Raw genomic sequence first — 20,562 nt, forward strand, 5'->3', positions numbered from 1 at the left:
AAGCCCGCTATTCACTGGACCCAGGCAGGGCCGGGCTTTGCGAGAGACCACAGAAAGATTAGGCTGCAGCTTCAGCAAACAGTCTGCCGCAACCGCAGCGAAACGAGGATGAAGCTGAAGCACAGACCTGTGTTTGCAATCTCGAGCGTGTGTTTGCACTGCAGGGCAATATGCAAACAGCGAGGCCCTTACCCCTTCCCGTGAAAACTCAATATTGTTACATATTCCACTGAACCAGAAATAGCTGGCACAGAGCAACGACTCTGGCAAGCCAAGGTGTGCTGTGTGCCAACCGCAACTCACATTATGTGCTCAAGGAAACCACCATTCTGTACGCTGAACATGGTATAAACAATTGCAGGCTTCTGACACTGTAATCCTACAGAGAGGGGCCACCTTCTGAATGCACTGACGCCAATGACTTTACAGTAGTGTATGGAAGCAGCAATAGCGTAGTGCCGTGGTGGCGAACCTTTGGCACTCCAGATGTTATGGACTACAATTCCCATCAGCTCCTGCCAGCTTGGCCAATTGGCCATGCTGGCAGAACTGATAAGGAATTGAGTCCATAACATCTAAAGTCCTGGGTCGCCACCACTAATCAGTTAGAAGCAGGTGTGCTCTAATCTGGAGGAACCGGGTTTGATTCCCCGCTCTGCCGCCTGAGCTGTGGAGGCTTATCTGGGGAATTCAGATTAGCCTGTGCACTCCCACACACGCCAGCTGGGTGACCTTGGGCTAGTCACAGTTATTCGGAGCTCTCTCAGCCCCATCTACCTGTTTGTTGTGGGGGGGGGGGATTATAAGTTCCTTGAGTCTCCTTACAGGAGAGAAAGGGGGGATATAAACCCAAACTCCTACTCCTACTCCTCCATGGTTTTTAAAATGTCCTCAAGACATTTTATTCCTGCTGTGCTGAAATGATCACACTCAGTCTAACCTACCTCACAGGGCTGTGGTAAAAATAAAATACCGGAGAGAAAAATATATAAGATGCCTTGAGTCTCCATTGGGGAGAAACACATAAAAACTAATAAAGTACATATACACTTTCAGTGAGTAAAACTATGTCCTTCATTCCAAAAGAAAACCAATTTCATATTTTTCCACAGTGCACCTAAAGGGTTTTTTTCCATGGGGGGGTGGATCCAGTCTTATTCCAGGATGTTCCATTTCTATGGTTGATGGCCTGTATTTGGCTTAATGGTCACAGCCTGTGCAGCGTAGCTTGCCGCAACATAAAAACCTCCCAATACGGTATTAAAAGAGCATGACTCAGATTATCTGTGTTCCGTATGTCTAGCCTAAAGCAAGCTGTGGAAGAACAAAGAGGCATATCCCTTTGCACAGTCATATAAACAAACAAATGGCCCAGGGATAAAAGTTTACAAAGCTGATATCACAGCCACAAAACATTACACTCTACTATTTCTCGATAGAACATATGACCCAGTTCTAGCAAGGTTCATGCCAGGTCAAAGTGCAAAGGAGTTTTGGCACACTGGCCCAAAGTCACTCAGAAGGCTTCACATGGAGGAGTGGGGGATTGAACCGTTTCTCTAGATTAGAGCCTGTCGCTCTTAACCACTACACCATCTTGGCTCTTACTTATTGCTTACCTCTTGGCTTGCAATCCAAGCCTACTGAAATTCCTAACTTCCTTGGCACGTCTGACCTTTCTCTGAACACAGGTCCTCTCAAGGGTCGCTTTACCCTAACCCAGTGATGGCAAACCTATGGCACGGGTGCCAGAGATGGCACTCAGAGCCCTCTCTGTGGGCACGCGCAAACAGAGTTTGTCGTGGGGGGGGGGGAAATTGCCCCCTCCCCACATCTAGGCTGGCCTGGGCCGCTGGGCTCGATTATTAGCATTAAACCTAAGACCTAGTTTTGGGGAAGCAGTGTAGGTAACCCTGTTAGACGCTGTTGAACCCCACTGATTTTCATGCAAAGAACTAAAGCACGATCCTTTACCTGGGAGTAAGCTCGGTTGCTGGCCATGGGGCTTGCTTCGGAGTAAACCCTCCTAGGGTCATGATTCACCCATTCGAAGAGTTGTATGGTTGCTTCAAAGCAAAGCCAAAGACTACCACCAAGCTTACTCCTGAGTAACGCACGCCTCAGAGCCAACCATTTTTTCTAAACCAAAACCTCAGTATTCAGGTTAAATTACTGTGTCGGCACTTTGCGATAAAGAAGATGGTTTTGGGTTGCAGTTTGGGCACTCGGTCTCGAAAAGGTTCGCCATCACTGCCCTAACCTTTGAAGAATCCAAAAGCAGGCACAAGAAAAGGGTAGAGTTTTTCCTGGAAACTGTTTCGCCCTGCAAGCAAAATGTTCTCCGTTGACACAAGGAAGGGTACACAATCCCGTTGACTGACGATCTACGCTTCAAAGCAACAAGGGTCCGGAGTGGAAGTTAACACAATTAGGTCACAATAGCTTCTGTAGTATAACTTTTCCAGAAAGATCATGACTGCCGTGGCCATTACGAAACCAAAGACTCTGTTCAAGAACAAGACAAACGATCCTTTTCTATGGAGGATACAGGTTTATTACAGTCACTAAGGGAGAAGACATCCAACTGACCCTGGAGCGGGGAAAACAGCTTCTTTCTCTCTTTGTAAATTGGCAACAAACGACACTTTTATTTCCTGTAACCGAACTAGTCCTGCGTGTGGTGGAAAAGCAGCTGTATTTTGGGTCCAAGCAGAAGAGGAGACAAACAAACGGGCTTTGAAGTGCAGTAGGCAAGGTACAACATGTAACCAAGGCTAGGAAATGTTGAAGGCGGCAGGAAAATAGGACTCAACAGGAGATGAATCGACTCTATACAGAACGCAAGAGCCCTCCGTCTGCAGGACCTGAGCAAGGTTGTTAATGATAGGACGATTTGGAGGACATTAACTCATATGGTTGCTATTGGTTGGAAGCAGAGGTGGGATCCAACCAGTTCTCACCACTTCTCTAGAAGTGGTTGCTAATTTTTTCTGAGTGCCGAGAAGGGTTTCCCTTTTAAACTCCCTTATAAACTCCCTAATCGCTAGCTGAGCTAGATTAAAAGACGCGAGACTCTTGAGATGAATCAGATGGGTTGCACAAGCAAATGTACCCTTCAATCCTATCCTCTACTTTTCAAAATGATCTGCAGTACAACTTGCTGGTTGTCCCTAGCCCCTCGATGATGCGGCTGGCCCCTACCCGGGCCAGGGTCTTTACAGCCCTGGCACTTTACCACCAGCTATCCGGGCCCTGCGGGATCTTGGAGAGTTCCGCAGGGCCTGTAAGACCGAATTGTCCCACCGGGCGTTTGGAAGGGCCGACTGCTGATGTGCGCCCCCCCTCCTCCCCCCCCTTTATGGGGCCCTTAGCTTTCTGGGTCTGTTTTCCAGGGTGGGTTTACTATGTTTTATGAAGTTTTTGTCGGATGCCATAGTATTTTTAATCAATTCGCTGTTTTAATTGGGATTTTAATGTTATTGTTGTTATTATCATGTTGTTCACCGCCCAGAGCCCTTCGGGGGAGGGGCGGTATACAAAATTGATCATAAATAAATAAATAAAAATAAATAAAGCAGGGGAGGGGCTGTGTTACTAAAGCAACCTCCCTGCCCAATAGGGACTGTAGGGGCGTGTGTGCGGCGGCGCCACTGTTTGAATCCTACCACCGTCGGAACCTGTTATTAAAATTTTTGGATCCCACCACTGGTTGGAAGCATCTTGGCAGCACTTAACACACACAGGTGTATTGAGATTCCACACCAAGGTAACCCAATGTGTGAACCTAGAAAAGCTCAACTCTGCAATCTTCAAAGGCTATTTAAATCACCCAATGTTGTGCACGGAACATTTGAATTCTTGCAGAAATGGCAAAACTTTCAGAAGGCACAACAGTCAGCTATCAGACAGGGGTTTTTTGAATGTTTGTTAACTAAAGCCTTGTACACCGCTTAGAGCCCTCCGGGGGTTGAGCAGTCTATGAAGTTTGTTTAATTAATTAATTAATTAATTACAACAACAACAACAACAACAACTGGGATACATGGGTATTTATATTTTGAAATTCCTTACAAAATTGTATGTGCAATCTAAGTTGTTAAGTGTGCATTTCGCATGGTCAAGGTGCTAAAATAAGTCTGGGGTTGATAATAAAGCAGGGGAGAGGCTGTGATTCGGGGACAGAGCATCTACCTGACATAACTCCCAGGTTTGCCCCCACCCCCCCAGTACCATGCAATCCCCCTTGAGTCTCAGGGAGAAAGGTGGATTATACAAAAGATTAATAAGTTAAATGAAATAAAAAGCTCAGGAGTGTCATTGGCATACAGATGGAAAGCAGACAGCTGTCCTGACAGAGAAATGTGGGAAGATGAGAGAATATGCTACAATGGCAAAGCTGACTAGTCTTGCGGACAGATGTCCAAAATACGAGTAGCTGCTTACTGTGGAAACATCACTGCCCCTTAGTTCCAGAGCAGCCCTGCATACAGTGAGTTGAAGAAGAAGAAGAAGAGTTTGGATTTATATCCCCCCTTTCTCTGCTATAAGGAGACTCAAAGGGGCTAACAATCTCCTTTCCCCACAACACACACCCTGTGAGGTGGGTGGGGCTGAGAGAGCTGTGACGAGCCCAAGGTCACCCAGCTGGCATGTGTTGGGAGTGCACAAGCTAATCTGGTTCACCAGATAAGCCTCCCCAGCTCAAGTGGGAGAGCGGGGAATCAAACCCAGTTCTCTAGATTAGAGTGCACCTGCTCTTAACCATGCTGACTAGTTGCAATAGTCTAGCCTAGAAGTGATCACTGCATGGATCGCTGTGGCTAGGTCAGGTTGGGGCAGACAGGGTGCCAACAGCCTCACCTGATGAAGACGGCAAAAAGCCAGGTGGGCTACCTGTGTGACTTGAGCCTCTATCGATAGGAGGCATCAAAAGTCATACCAAGATTCATGTTACCTGCATGCTATCAAGAGTCAACAATTGACCACCACCAAAACAAAATTAAGACAGCAGTGGCGTAGGAGGTTAAGAGCTCGTGTATCTAATCTGTAGGAACCGGGTTTGATTCCCAGCTCTGCCGCCTGAGCTGTGGAGGCTTATCTGGAGAATTCAGATTAGCCTGTACACTCTCACACACGCCAGCTGGGTGACCTTGGGCTAGTCACAGCTCTATGGAGCTCTCTCAGCCCCACCTACCTCACAGGGTGTTTGTTGTGAGGGGGGAAGGGCAAGGAGATTGTAAGCCCCTTTGAGTCTCCTGCAGGAGAGAAAGGGGGGATATAAATCCAAACAACTCCTCCTCCTCCTCCTCCTCCTCCTCTTCTTCTTCTTCTAATATATGGTAAGGAGGTGCTTAAAGCTATCACATTATATCGAGGACATGCTGCCTTGAAGACATTATTTTGGGTGAAGATCACTTTGTATGGTTCATCAGTTATAGAGATATTGCTCTGGAATCTGGCACAAAATGTTGGCCCAGGAACCATCTTTCATACAACCGTCCTGCAAACAATACGAGTACCAAGTGTTCGCTCCACCCACCGACATGTGGCACACCCTGTGTCGGAGCCCAGCTTGCCTGCAACAGATATCCTAGGGCGTAATTTTTGAGAAAAGAACAACATCTCAGGAAAAAAAAAAACATTGTCATGTCCTGTTTCCCTTATAAACTCCCTAATCACTACCTGAGCTAGATTAAAAGATGCAAGACTCTTGAGCTGAATCAGATGTGTTGCACAAGCAAATGTGCCCTTCAATCCTATCCTCCGCTTTTCAAAATGATCTGCAGTACAGATGGTATTTGGCCAGCTAGGGTTACAATCATCTTTGTTTTCCCCTCAAACTGGGAATGTTATGTATTGCTTCCTGGTCTTCTGATAAGGGAACGGCCACTGTACTTTTCCTCACTGAAAACTTTCCAAATAATTATGTCACAAGAGTGAGTCTAAATCAGAGTCAACTTGAATTTTACCAGGCATAAAGCGTAAATGATAACCAACACAAACCACACCAGACTGCAGAACGCGGCTCAGTTTCTTTATCCTGCACCGACCATTTGAGTTCCTGCAGAAATGGCAAAACTTTCAGAAGAAGAAGAAGAGGAGAAGAAGAGTTTGGATTTATATCCCCCCTTTCTCTCCAGTAAGGAGACTCAAAGGGGCTTACAATCTCCTTGCCCTTCCCCCCTCACAACAAACACCCTGTGAGGTAGGTGGGGCTGAGAGAGCTCTGAGAAGCTGTGACTAGCCCAAGGTCACCCAGCTGGGGTGTGTGGGAGTGCACAGGCTAATCTGAATTCCCCAGATAAGCCTCCACAGCTCAGTCGGCAGAGCTGGGAATCAAACCCGGTTCCTCCAGATTAGATACACCAGCTCTTAACCTCCTACGCCACTGCTGCTCCTGGGACAAGAGTCAGCTATCAGACAGGGGGGGTTGTTTGTTAACTAAACAACTGTGATACATGGGCCCAGTCCTCAACACTTGCACTAAAGTAAATATGTTTAAAGCCTGTTAAAGTAATGTGATCCAAGTTAATAAAAGAAAAAATGTTTTAGATTCGTATTCCTCACTGTCTGCCCCTTAACCAACTGGTCTGCGGCACGGTTTGCAGTCAAGGTAAGCTGCGATTTCTTTCTGATGTGGTTTCTCTCTCATCGCATCGTAGATACGAACGATTATGAAGCTATTGTCGAAGGCTTTCATGGCCAAATTCAACCAGTTGTTGTGGGTTTTCCAGGCTGTGTGGCTGTGGTCTGGTAGATCTTGTTCCTAAAGTTTCGCCTGCATCTGTGGCCGGTCTCTTCAGAGGTGTTATCGCAGAGAGAAGTACGAGACCACACAGCCCGGAAAACCCACAACAACCAGATTATGAAGAAGAAGAAGAAGAAGAAGAAGAAGAAGAAGAAGAAGAAGAAGAAGAAGAAGAAGAAGAAGAAGAAGAAGAAGAAGAAGAAGAAGAAGAAGAAGAAGAAGAAGAGGAGGAGGAGGAGGAGGAGGAGTTTGGATTTATATCCCCCCTTTCTCTCCTGTAAGGAGACTCAAAGGGGCTTACAATCTCCTTGCCCTTCCCCCCTCACAACAAACACCCTGTGAGGTGGGTGGGGCTGAGAGAGCTCCGAGAAGCTGTGACTCGCCCAAGGTCACCCAGCTGGTGTGTGTGGGAGTGCACAGGCTAATCTGAATTCCCCAGATAAGCCTCCACAGCTCAGGTGGCAGAGCTGGGAATCAAACCCGGTTCCTCCAGATTAGATACACGAGCTCTTAACCTCCTACGCCACTGCTGAAGCTAGGTGTATGATCTTGCTGATGATATAGGAACGGCTGCTGCTGAGCTGGCACAGTTGCAATTCCCTTCCCCTCCGAAACAAACCCAAAAAAGGACAATCCAACGCAGAACCCTTCTCCGTTTGATGACAGGGCTTCCTTGACCTCTGCTGCCAAAATGGCAAACTTCAAGCCACCAATAGCATTTACTACATGATGCCCAGTCTATTATATACATTACTCAAGCTGGGTGGCCTGCCACTTGGGTTTTATTATTCCCCTCCCTTTTTTCCTTTCTTCCAGTTGTCATTCACGGACTGGGGATTTGAATACTCCTCCTCCTGCTTCTTTATCCGTAATTTTAATGCTACTCAAGACGGATGGACAGACGACAGGAAAGGGCATGAATAAAAGAACAGCTTGCAAAATGGGAATAATAGGAACCTCATTCACATGACAGCTAAGAGAGTAAAGGGGGGGGGGGGGAGAGTTGCCAAGAAGTCTGTGTACCTTGAAAACTGCTACAGATATGACTTAGAACAACCCTACCTTTGTTCACTTGCTCTCAAACTGGGCTCCTTCCCACATAGTTAAAATGAGCTCCTAAGATCAGCCTCAGAGGAATACTTCTCCAATAAGAAAGATTAGAAAGCTCCAAGGCCTAACTTTGTAAGTTGTAAACCATTATTAAACACAGACGGAGGAGGTCCTATGGAAAAGCACATATACTGCTTATGGCTCATCTAAGTTATCCATTTTTGCCTTTTTTTCTAAGGAAGTACTTTCATTTGTCTAGATCAGTGATGATGAACCTTTTTGAGTGCCCAAATTGCAGCTCAAACTCCATTTATTTATCGCAAAGTGCCAACCCGGCAATTTAACCTGAATGCTGGGGTTTTAGTTTAGAAAAAACCGGTTGGCTCCCTCTTCCTCCGCCCCACCCGCTCGAGCAGGGGCCAGCCTGCTCTAGCCTCCAGCAAGTCCCGCGCGCATCGCTCTGTGCCTCTCTAGCATCTCTGCCTCCCCTGCGCCCCCCGCCCCCAGATAGCAGCCACCCGAAGCACAGGCACCAGGTCTGCCAGCCGAGTCCTCCCTGCTCACCACGGTGTGCGCACATCGTGCTCAGTGGCCCAGGCCAACTTAGATGTGTGTGTGAGGGGGGTGGTTTTCTTCCCCCCACATGATGAACTCTGTGTGCACGTGCCCACAGAGAGGGCTCCGAGTGTCACCTCTGGCACCCGTGCCATAGGTTCGCCATCACTGGTCTAGATATTTACATGTTGTTCCCTAATGGGGACCCAACGTTGTTTTTCCATTCCGCCATTTTATCCACAAAATGCCTGTGAGGTATTGTCGGTTGAAAGTGAGTCACTGTCCCTAGGTCACCCAGCAACCTTTCATGGGTCAGTGGGGATTTGAAACGGGGCCTCTCAGATATTAATCCGACATCGAGGGGGTTCCATCCTATGGCCCCTCCCATTCCCCTTTCCCTTCACCCATCTTCTGTTGTCCCTTGTCATTGCTTATTTGTTCTATCGTCCCTTTCCTTCCCTCCCCTACAGTGTTGTGTAGTAGTTAAGACCAGGTGGACTCAAATCTGGAGAACTGGGTTTGGTTCTCCACTCCTCCACATTGAGTGGTGGACTCTTATCTGGTAAACCGGATTTGTTTCCCCATTTCCACCCATGAAGCCTTCTGGATGACCTTGGGCTAGTCCCAGTTCTTCAGAGCTCTCTCAGCCCCACCAACCTCAGAAGGTGTCTGTTGTGGGGAGAGGAAGGAAAAGGAGCTTGTAAGCTCTGAGTCTCCTTACAGGAGGGAAAGGAGGGGGGTTATAGTTCCAAACTACTTCTCCTCGTCTTCTTCTTCCCCTTTTATTTATTATTTATTTATTGGTTGAACTTATATACCACCCTCCCTCAAAGGGCACAGGGCGGTGAAAAACAAAACAAAAATAGAGCACATAAACCCTCCTGGTTAATTGGATTGACTTTCATGATTAGGATAAAATGTTGTATGTTTTAAGTAGATGGGTATTTAGTCGGGAACAAAGAAGAGATAGCTCCTCAACTGCAGCTTTAAAATTATATTTATACTGTATTTATTTTTACTGTTACATTACTGTGTTTCTATGTTGTATGTTAAGAAGGCTGGAAAACCACCCGGAGTCTGGAAGGAGAAGGGTGGCGTACAAACCGCATAAATAAATAAATAAACTACACTGGCTTTGGAGACATGATCTGTGCCAATCCCCAGGCATTCCAGGAATTTCCAAAGATATCCTTGCAATTACAAGAGGCCACTGTGTCGCATATCTAACAGGAGAAACAGGTATCCATTTTCCTCATTAATCACAGTTTTTCACATTAGGACTAATCTCAACCGACATTCTTTTAAATTGCAAAAAGGAATTGGCTTTCTGGAGGAAGAAGTGCTTGGCCAGAAGGTAGAAGAATCCTGCCAGGCCCACAGGCCCTCAAATAGATAAGAATAAACCAGTTCACGGAACTATTCTTGCAAATGCGACTGCAGTTGTAAATGTGATTGCAAGTGCTGCAGCAAATGCAACTGGAAATAAACTCCACCCAGACGCAAGTAGATGTGCCTCATCCCCTGGGAGGTGGACAAAACATCTATCCCACCACACAATCGCTCAGCACTGTGCCACGGAGAGAAACATATCTCACCATGACATGCTTCTGAAGATGCCAGCCATAGATTATTATTATTTATTATTATTATTTATTTAATTTGTATACCGCCCGATCCCCGAAGGGCTCCGGCTGGCTTGTTCTTATGTTCTTAGTGAATGAATGAGTGAGTGAGTGAGTGAGTGAGTGAGTGAGTGAGTGAGTGAGTGAGTGAGTGAGTGAGTGAGTGAGTGAGTACATGGATCAGATGTGGGCGAAACATGAGGAGCAAAAACTACCAGGCCACCATCCCACAGCCCGGGAAACCCACAACAGTCAGTACTTTTATTTGTTGGTTTGTTTGATTGATTTTATAGGCCGCCTCATCCCCAAGGGGCTCTAGGCGGCTCACAACCCCAAACAACCACATACAGTTCAATTCAACTAACAGAATACATAACCATCTAAAAACATCTCTTGAACCACTGGGTGACAGGACTAGTGAACGTTGCTCTACAGTAGTTTGTAAGTCATTTTTTTCCACAGACCGACTGATCCATGTACTCACTCACTCACTCACTCACTCACTCACTCACTCACTCACTCACTCACTCACTCACTCACTCACTCACTCACTCACTCACTCACTCACTCACTCATTCATTCACTAAGAACATAAGAACAAGCCAGCTGGATCAGACCAGAGTCCATCTAGTCCAGCTCTCTGCTACTCGCAGTGGCCCACCAGGTGCCTTTGGGAGCTCACATGCAGGATGTGAAAGCAATGACCTTCTGCAGCTGCTGCTCCCGAGCACCTGGCATTGCATTGCATTGCATTGCATTGCATTCATTCATTCAACTCACCTTTTATCCTACCCTATCCTCGCAAGGCTCAGGGAAGGTCACAACAACTTCTAATACAATAATAAAATACGTGAAATCCAAAAATTGCCAATACAATACATCCTTAAAACCATAAATAACGCCGTACGTTAAAAAGTTATTAAAACAGATGGTCATAAATAATAATCCTCTTCCCTCACCTCTTACCCACTCCCTTGAGGCTAAGAAGATCATACTTCACTCCATCCGGCTGGTGGGTGGGAAAGGTCTAGTGGACAGCCATGTCTTGCAGGCCCTGCGAAATTGCGAGAACTCTCGCAGGGCCCTGACATCCCTTGGTAGCCTGTTCCACCAAGCTGGAGCCAGGACCGTAAAAGCCCTGGCTCTTGTTGAAGCCAGCCAGATGTCCCTTGGGCCAGGGATCGTCAAGAGGGTCACATGTGAAGTTGCCATATATCACACCACTTATCCCATTCTGGTCAGTACTGTCTATTCCAGCGGTTCTCAACCTGTGGGTCACAACCCCTTTGGGGATCGAGCGACCCTTTCACAGGGGTCGCCTAAGACCATCAGAAAACACATATTTCCAATGGTCTTAGGAGCTGAGACACAAATAATTTTATGGTTGGGGGTCACCACAACATGAGGAACTGTATTAAAGGGTTGCGGCATTAGGAAGGTTGAGAACCACTGGTCTACTCAAACGGGTACTGGCTGTCCAGGGTCTCAGGCTGAGGATCTTCCCATCAACTACTACCTGAGTCTTTTAACTGCAGACCCCAGGAATTGAACCTGGGACCTTCACGCCAAGCAGATGTTCCACCACTGAGCTGTGGCATACCCACCGAGAATCTAGAGCAGGGGTCTTCAAACTATGGTCTTCCAGATGTTCATGGACTACAATTCCCATCAGTCCCTGCCAGCATGGCCAAGTGGTAGGGCTCATGGGAATTGTAGTCTTTGAACATTTGCAGAGCCATAGTTTGAAGACCCGTGATCTAGAGACACAAAACGAGCTTCAGAGGCTTTGAAACTCTGCTTGAATTATAGCACACCAACCATGGCCAGCCACAAGACTGACCCTCACGTGCCAAAACCACCCAAAAGAAAGAAACAAGTGGCCACACACACGTCAACTGAGTTACTTTAAAAACTGTACTGTTTTCTAGGAAATAGTATGGGAGCTTTTCACAAGCCGGTAGCATGACAAAGATTTCAGCTCTTTTGAAATGCTGTCTCGTGAAAGCCCGGCTCCTCAGTTGAATTCCCAATGCTCTGAATTCCACGAGGAGACTGTTTACAGCGTAGGCTGCCTCCTCCACCTCTCCTATTCAGCAAGCAGCTAAATTGCCAGCCATTCTCCAGTCAGATACTGTCTGAACTCTTGAAAGAACCCTGGGGTAGTTTGCTGACAAACCTTTCAATGAAGAAAAACCCCTTCCCAGAGAAACACTCAGCTGCCCCCGTCCCCATTCAAGGTGGCTGTCCCGGTCTCCTACTGTATTGAAGCCCTGTTTAAATATTTAACCAGGGAGTTTCAAAAGGAAGCTTCCAGCTTTGAAATGGAAAATGTGGCTCGCAACAGGCAACGCTACCCAATAGCCAACTGGAATCAGATGCCCGTGTCCCTAAGCCACACAAGGGCAAAAGGCAGACGGAAATTATCTTTTTGTTCCTGATTGTCAAGAATTGCAAAGAGAAATTACCTACTCTTTGGGGAAGTTTCTGCTGGGGGAGAAAAGGATCCCTGATACTGAAGTTCACAACTAGTCAGCATTTTCTCTGCAGATGATTTATATAATGCTCATTATGCAGTTTTTCACTTCGCCTACTGCACAGTGATTAAAAATGATGTTTTTCTTGACATTTTCCATATGGGTGCAAAAAATGTCAACAAATAATCCTGAGACTTCCCAGGAGCACGGCTGCGCAGCTGAGCTGCAGTCTGAGACTTGGAAAACAGTGGGTGCTGCTATTTAGTATTTCCTCAATGGTTTCATTTTACCAGCATAACAAAACAAAACGCCAGTTTCGCTAAACTCACTCAAAGTGGCTCTTGGGTATTTTTGTAAAAAAATCTTAATTGTGTTGAAATGCCACCATGTTTTAGACAAATCAGGCAACGAGTGGATGTTTTCATATTACAAGAATGGTTTTTTTTAAAAAAATAAGGTTAGTATTCCTACCTACTGACAGCATAGTATGATCCTGCAACGCCTTGCTTCTTTAAAATGGGGTGATAGAACACAAGGAAGTAGTTTTACATGGTTATCACTGGATTTTTACTTATTTGTTTCTTAGTTAAGAACATTAGAACATAAGAAAGAGCCTGCTGGATCAGACCAGAGTCCATCTAGTCCAGCACTCTGCTACTCGCAGTGGCCCACCAGGTGCCTTTGGGAGCTCACCTGCAGAATGTGAAAGCAATGGCCTTCTACTGCTGCTGCTCCCAAGCACCTGATCTGCTAAGGCATTTGCAATCTTAGATCAAGGAGGATCAAGATTGGTAGCCATAGTTGACAGTATTTTATTTTTTGTTAATTCTAATAACATGCTGCCCTCTAAACCCTTGCGGAGAGGGCAGAGTATAAATTGAAATAAATAAATAAATAAATAAATAAATAAATAAATAAATAACACTGTACATTGAAAAGACATCAGAATTCTTAAAATAAATGTCTTCTCTTATTCCACTGACTTTTGCTTGCTCTCTGACGTTGAGAATAACTTCAACATATTGTCAAATAAATCTGGTTCATTTTATTTCTACATTATGTTTTAATCTCATGGGGCTTTCCCGGTAATGGTTTCCTATTGCCATGTATTTCAACCTAAAACAAACTTTTTAAAAAATGTAAGACCATATGAGCCACTCTTTCTCAGATTGCAGACTATGATTCAGAAATCCGGTTCACCGAAAAGGTAGGAAAGGTTAAGATACCGGATAGTTTTCAATCTGAATTATTATACCTAGACTTGACAAGACATGAACTCAGGTTTAAAAGGGTTCGAATATTCACTTAGCAAAAGGATAGCAGCAATTCTCCTAGTCCCATTAAAACTCTTGAGTTGATACTCTGATTGTAGCTATTTGCTTTCTCTTGTATGGAAGTGGAACGTCACCTTTTAGATGTTCCACTCTGCCTGCAGAAGAGATTCTTGGAGGCTCCAAAGTCCACACAACCCCAACAACAAAAGCTGGACCAATATTGACTTTGTGTCTTCTGCACTTTTGAGATCATAGCAGCACCACAGCTCAAAACCAAATCTGAAGGCAATTCGCAAACCATTTGTACTGACGCAAGCCAATTAAGGGAACAATTCATAACCTATTCACTCTCCATCATAGCGGTTTATGAATCATTCCCTTAAGGGCCAAGTTTGTATAGTCAATAAGAAATCTAACAGGAACAAATTTTTTTGGCTGAACTGCTTAGACTTCAGTCCATCCTGTTATTTGTTATATGAGGTAATTGGGTTTTTGGGGGGAAGCAGCAGCATTCAAATATACAATCTTCCCCCTCCCACAGCCTGAATTATTCACAGTACATAACAAATACTACTGGTGCAAACTGGCCCTACATAAAACCAGTACTAATATTTGCCTACATGGTAGCATGGGATGGTTATTTCATACAATATCATTGCTTTAATGAGGACTTTAAGGACCAACAAGGGACCATTTATTTATTTATTTTTACAACATTTATATTCTGCCTTTCTGACCTCACAAACACCACCAAGGCAGCTAACCAATTAAGACAGACACAATAAAATCACATTTTTAAACCATAACCATTAACCTCTCCACAAACACAAATACACATCATTAAAACAATTAACAACAGAGCTAAAGCGAGTACAAAAACATAAGAAACGACAATTAAAACATGGGTCGGGAAGGAGCGATCACTGAAGGAACGCCTTAAGAAACAAAAACATTTTCACCTGCTGGCAAAAGATGGCAACCAAAAGGTTGTCCCCCTCCCTACTCTCAGAAGGTAGGGGTAGCTGAAGCAGGACCTCTGAAGATGACCATAGTGGTCAAAGGGGTTCATGAAGGAGTAGGGGGTCCTTATATACGTTGGTCTCAAACCATATAGGCCTCTGAAGATCAAAAACCAGCCTGTAAACAAACTGGGAGCCAGTATAGATGAGTTAAGACTGGAGTGGTAAGTCTCATACAACCCATTTCTCTCAGCATACTAGTTGCAGTATTCTGTAATAAATAATGATTCATAATGCTTCTCAGGGGCAGTCCCATGCAGAGCGTAATACAGTAATCTAGTCTAGATTTAACCAGGGCATACACTATTGATCGTACTCAGCTACAGAAAGCAACAAGGTTTCCTTTGTGTTCTGTAACACGGCTTAAACGTCAATGACCAGAGAAGATCTCTCGTCTGTCCACCAAATCTTTAAAATAACACAGGCTCTCTCTTTGCAGTTACCTGTCCAAGATCTAAGGTGACGTTGACTTCATTGAACTCCAGCCCACGGGAAAGAGGCGGGCTTTGCCACCAGCGTTCGGTGCCGTCTATAGCATTGGTGATGGGATGTGCTTTGTTGCTGTTTGCTGATGAGCAGATGTCGCAGTACTGCCCCTGTGGTGAAAAGCACAAAGAACAGAATGAAGTTTAGAAAAGACCGCCATTTTATTCATGAACAACTTGGATCCACGCCCTTCTTCCACATTAAATAATGCAGATGACACTTCGGGCTTCATAAGGTCAATGGAATCCAGTCGTCCTACGTTACAGGTACAGAGCGATAAGAGGTTCTGTACCTGTAACATAGGACAGCTGGATTCCATCCCACACATTCTCCTGAACTGCTTATTATACCAAGAACTCCAGTCCAGTCTGTTATCCCAAGCTATATAGACTCTATGATGGATTATACAATCAGATAAAGTAGTTATGCTTTTAAATTGTCAGGATTTTCATTGTTGCCTTATAGTGGCAAAGCTTTTGTCAGAAGTTTGTAAACTGAATGTATGACAAACACAAAGTTTTTTACTATTCACTTTTTAACTGGAACTATATTTTTATACATATGCCAATAAAGGCTTAGTGAATTGAAAAAATTGAAGGTCAATCCAGGTGGTAAAAATACAATATTTTAATTATGGTCAACAGGATGAAAGCAGGCTACACAGAATCATATATTCTCCCATAGAAACCCCTCCACCCAAGGGAACAAATATAACTCTTACTGATTTAAATTGCATTGACAAAGATAGCAATAAGGTAAACAGCAGTTGACGAGGGCTCTCTCTCATCTAAGATTTAAAGCCAGTCAGAAGAAGAAAAGGAGTTTGGATTTATACCCCACTTTCTCTCCTGTAAGAAAACTCCTTTCCCTTCCACTACGTCAGACTACACAGAGAAGCCATTGAAATTCACAAGCACATGGACAATTTCCACAGGAAGGAAGAAACCATGAAAATGAACAGAATTTGGCTGCCAGTGCTGAAAAACTCTAGAATCAAGACAGTGACTGATCAGCTCCACACAAACACAGGACAACTGTAGACTATAGCACTCAAAGGGAACAAAGACCAGGATACTTCTGTTCAGATCCATTCAACTATTGACCTTGCTAGCTTCATTGTTACTCCCATGCTACAGACTTCTCTGTGACTCACATGCCAGGCTACTCTTTTCAGATGGCCTCACCTTTTCACCTCACAGTATATATACTCCACTTGCTTTCCATTCCTACCATCAGATCCTCTGAAGATGCCAGCCACAGATGCAGGCGAAACATCAGGAGAGAATGCTGCCAGAACACGGCCATACAGCCCGGAAACCACACAGCACCCCATCCTTTCCCTTCCTCTCCCCACAACATACACCTTGTGAGGTAGGTGGGGCTGACAGAGTTCTGAACCAACTGTTATCCAGCAGGAATGTCGGGGTGAGGAAACAAATCCAGTTCACCAGATAAGATTCCGCCACTCATGTAGAGGACTGAGGAATCAAACCTAGTTCTTCAAATTAGAGCCCACCTGCTCTTAACCACTACACCACGCTGGCTTTCAAAAGCTGAATAACAACCTCCAGTTGCGAGGGAACTCTGGTTATACCCTTTTCAGGATAAAGATAGCAACGCAGTCATGCGTTCTCCAGCGGAAGTCAGAGCAGTGTGTGCTCGCATTGTCAAGAAGTTCAATCCTTTGGCTGCGTTTTAAAAGCCTATTTAATTGCCGCTTCTGTCGAAACCATTATTATATGCAATGGGAAACATAGCACTTTGTTAAAATAGCATTTATATTGCACCGGAAGCCTATTAGTGAGACCTGGCCAGAGCAATATAAATGCTATTTTAACAAAGTGCTATGTTTCCCACTGCATGTAATAATGGTTTCGACAGAAGCGGCAACTAAATAATCTTCTAAAATGCTGCCAGAGAATCAGAAAAGTGGGGGGCAGGCACCAGGACCCTGCAGAGAATTACAGCACAGGATGATGGGGCAGATTAAGGCACACATCTCCTGTCAACTTTATCCTGAAAAGGGTATAGTACAGTAATGGCGAACCTTTTCGAGACTGAGTGCCCAAATTGCAACCCAAAACCCACTTATTTATCACAAAGTGCCAACACGGCAATTTAACCTGAATACTGAGGTTTTAGTTTAGAAAAAATGGTTGGTTCCGAGGTGTGTGTTACTCGGGAGTAAGCTTGGTGGTAGTCGGTGGCTTTGCTTTGAAGCAACCATGCAACTCTTCCAACGGGTAGATCACGACCCTAGGAGGGTTTACTCAGAAGCAAGCCCCATTGCCAGCAACCGAGCTTACTCCCAGGTAAAGGATCACATTTTAGTTCTTTGCATGAAAATCAGTGGGGTTTAACAGCGCTTAACAGGGTTACCTACGCTGTTTCCCCAAAACTAGGTCTTAGGTTTAATTCTAATAATCGAGCCCAGTGGCCCAGGCCAGCCTATATGTGGGGCGAGGGAGGCACTCGGTGTGCCCACAGAGAGGGCTCTGAGTGCCACCTCTGGCACCCGTGTCATAGGTTCGCCACCACTGGTATAGTATTACCTAGGATGAGTTATTCACATCAGTGATCTCAACTGCCATTAGGAATGCTAGGAAGGATTCACTCTGAAAAGCAGAGAGGTTGTAAGGAGGGAGGATAAAATCCTACTGGCTACTCGCACACTTTCAACTGCTGTCATAATAGCTCATTCATTAATGAATTCAGTTTGAACCAGCCCACAGATATGTATAAAGGAAGAGGAAAGAAAATCTAACCTTTAACTATTGTAGTCAACCATGTTGTGAGTGCGAAAGAGTGATCAGCTAAGAGTTGTGTCTACAATACAAAGGGGAATATACAACTAGAAGAATTAAACAAGCAAATATTTGCACACAACGCAGCTAACAGTCATAGTCTGTTTAATTTGTGAGTTGACTAAATCTACAATAGACACATTAAAGGGGCCGTATCTCTATAATGCCTCAGTACATCTTCAAGGAAGTCTCACGTACAGACAAAGGTCCATTCCGCACAGCACAAAAAAGATGTCTGTGAGACATCTTTTTAAAAAGCCTCTTTTCGCTCCACGCACCCTAAATAAGACATCTGGGGAAGGTCTTAAAAAGAGGCGGCTCCTGTTGTGCTTTCCAGACAATAAAGGTGTCAGAGGGGGGAAAAGGCTGTTTCCCAACCAACCGTTTTGTGTGAAGTTGAAGGAATTCTTCCTGCTGCCATTTGCTGAAGTTTGTCCCCAGGATGTTTGCTCTGCAGGCTCTGATCCTGGGTGCCCCTTCAGCCCCAAAAGTACATATTTGTACTTAGTTGATCCTGCAAATTCTGGCAATATACAGTTCTCCTTTTGGGGGGGGAGGAGCTATCTTCGAAGATACACAGACACTCATAAAACTATCCTCTGGGGTCCCGATTCTTTTAAACGGGAGTCCTCCGAGCAGCTAAGATTCTCTTATGCTTGTCTGTGTATCTTTGAACATAGCTGCCCCAAAATAAAAAAAAGAGGAAAACTGCTGGAATCGGGAGGACCAACTGAATACAATTACGCCCTTTTTGGGCTGAAAAGGTGCCCAGGATCGGGGCCTGCAGAGCAAACGTCCTGGGGAAAGCTGAAGCAAATGGTAGCAGGAAGAACCCCTTCAACTACACAAAACATGTCTGGAGCAAGCTGGGGATGAAACTGACCAGACAGTAAAACGGTTGGATAGGAAAAATAAAATGTCTCCTGAGCGCTGCACTCTGCACAGCTAGGCCCGAGACGTCTTGCAGGGGGCTTAGGGGGGGAAAGGGGGCACTTTGAAGCATTCTCCACAAAAGATACTTTGTGCTAAAATAAGGCTTCCCGAGGACATCTTGGGAAGGAAGCTGTGCAGAGTGCCTTCCCAGGATGCCTTTCTAGCATGTCTTATTTAGGCTGTGCAGAACAGACCAAGGATGCATTCATAAGAACTAATCAGCATTTATAATTGCTTCCCCAATCTTTACAGGAATAGCTATTGACTAAAAATATTGAATACTGAAAACCCAACAGGAGCGACCAGCTTCTGGATATATTCTGGCTTTCAAAATCTTCAAAGGCTCGTGAGTTCATTGTATTTTCAACACAATCATATATAAACTTGTTCTTACAACAATCAAATTGGACTTCTTTCAGTTCTGGAAAGGTTTCCCTTGCTGCAAAAGTGCCTAACTTGACTGTTGTAAGGACCAGTTTATATGTGACTCACTGACCTGCATTGAAAATATCACACACTCACGAGCCTTTGAAGATTTTTGAAGCCAAAATATATCCAGGAACTAGTCACTCATGTTGGGTTTCCAATATTTTTAGTCAATAGCCATCCCTGTAAAGATTAGAGAAGCAATTGTACAAGTGCTGATTAGTTTCCTGAATGCATCCTTGTCTGTATATGAGACTACTCTAAAGATGTACTGGGGCAATACTTTAATGTATATATTGCAGACTTAGTCAACTCACCAATTATACAGTCTACGACTGTTAGCCTCGTTGTGTGCAAATATTGGCTTGTTTGGTTAATTAGAGTTGTCAGCAAGAATATGGACCGCAGGGCTCAGAATGGTCAACAAATCCACAATGACTCGGTATTTATTTGTTCATCATTCCAGTGCCAGATTTACCTATAGGCTTGGCAGGCTGAAAACAAAGGCCTCAAAATCTAGGGGACTCCAGCCAAAGTGTATAATATTTTTGTCACTATCATAAGCCTTTCTTACACATGCTGTCATAATGAACTGCAGCCTTTAAACCACCCTTTAATCATTTTCCTTCCACTCCATTTCAGAATAATACTGTCTTGAGCCAATAACTTGACACTAGCATTGGTTTCTGTGTTGATTTTGTTCTTTCAGGACTTCATTGAACTAGACTCCATTTTGTAGACACCATTTTCCTCTAGTCATGAGCCTGGGGGATTGGGAGGGGTCTCAAAAGTGGAATAGCCTAGGGCCAATCTTCATCTAAATCCAGCACTGTGTCATTCACACACAGACTTTTCCCCCCAGCCAACAAACTGTCCTGTCAGCTTTGGAAACTGCCTACATAATGAGATGCTGGGCTAATAAACATTATCTGTGTTTTTATTGCAGAAGCAGGCAAGAATTACCACATTCTTCACAACATGTGACGGATGGTGGGATTCAATCTAGCCTTTGATGTGGCCGATCAATACTGCTGATGCTCTGAGTAGAATTTGGGGGATCTGGGTTGGAAGCCTTACTCAGCCGTGAACCTCTCTGGGTAACCTTGATCTCAGCCTAACCCTATCTTACAGGGTTGTTGTGAGAAGAGAGGGCAGCCAATGAGAAGAGAGG

The 20,562-nt window shown here is 44.8% G+C and overlaps 1 protein-coding gene across 1 annotated transcript in view; it reads right to left on the reverse strand.

Annotated features, from left to right (window-relative positions):
• Positions 1–20,562, reverse strand: part of LAMA5 (laminin subunit alpha 5) — a 280,376-nt gene that overhangs the window by 239,386 nt on the left and 20,428 nt on the right. Inside the window, 1 exon segment of the mRNA XM_048497913.1 lies at positions 15,186–15,338. Coding sequence (XP_048353870.1) covers positions 15,186–15,338 — 153 coding nt within the window.

Source organism: Sphaerodactylus townsendi, linkage group LG05 (genome assembly GCF_021028975.2).
Source record: "Sphaerodactylus townsendi isolate TG3544 linkage group LG05, MPM_Stown_v2.3, whole genome shotgun sequence".
Taxonomy (NCBI): Eukaryota; Metazoa; Chordata; class Lepidosauria; order Squamata; family Sphaerodactylidae; genus Sphaerodactylus; species Sphaerodactylus townsendi.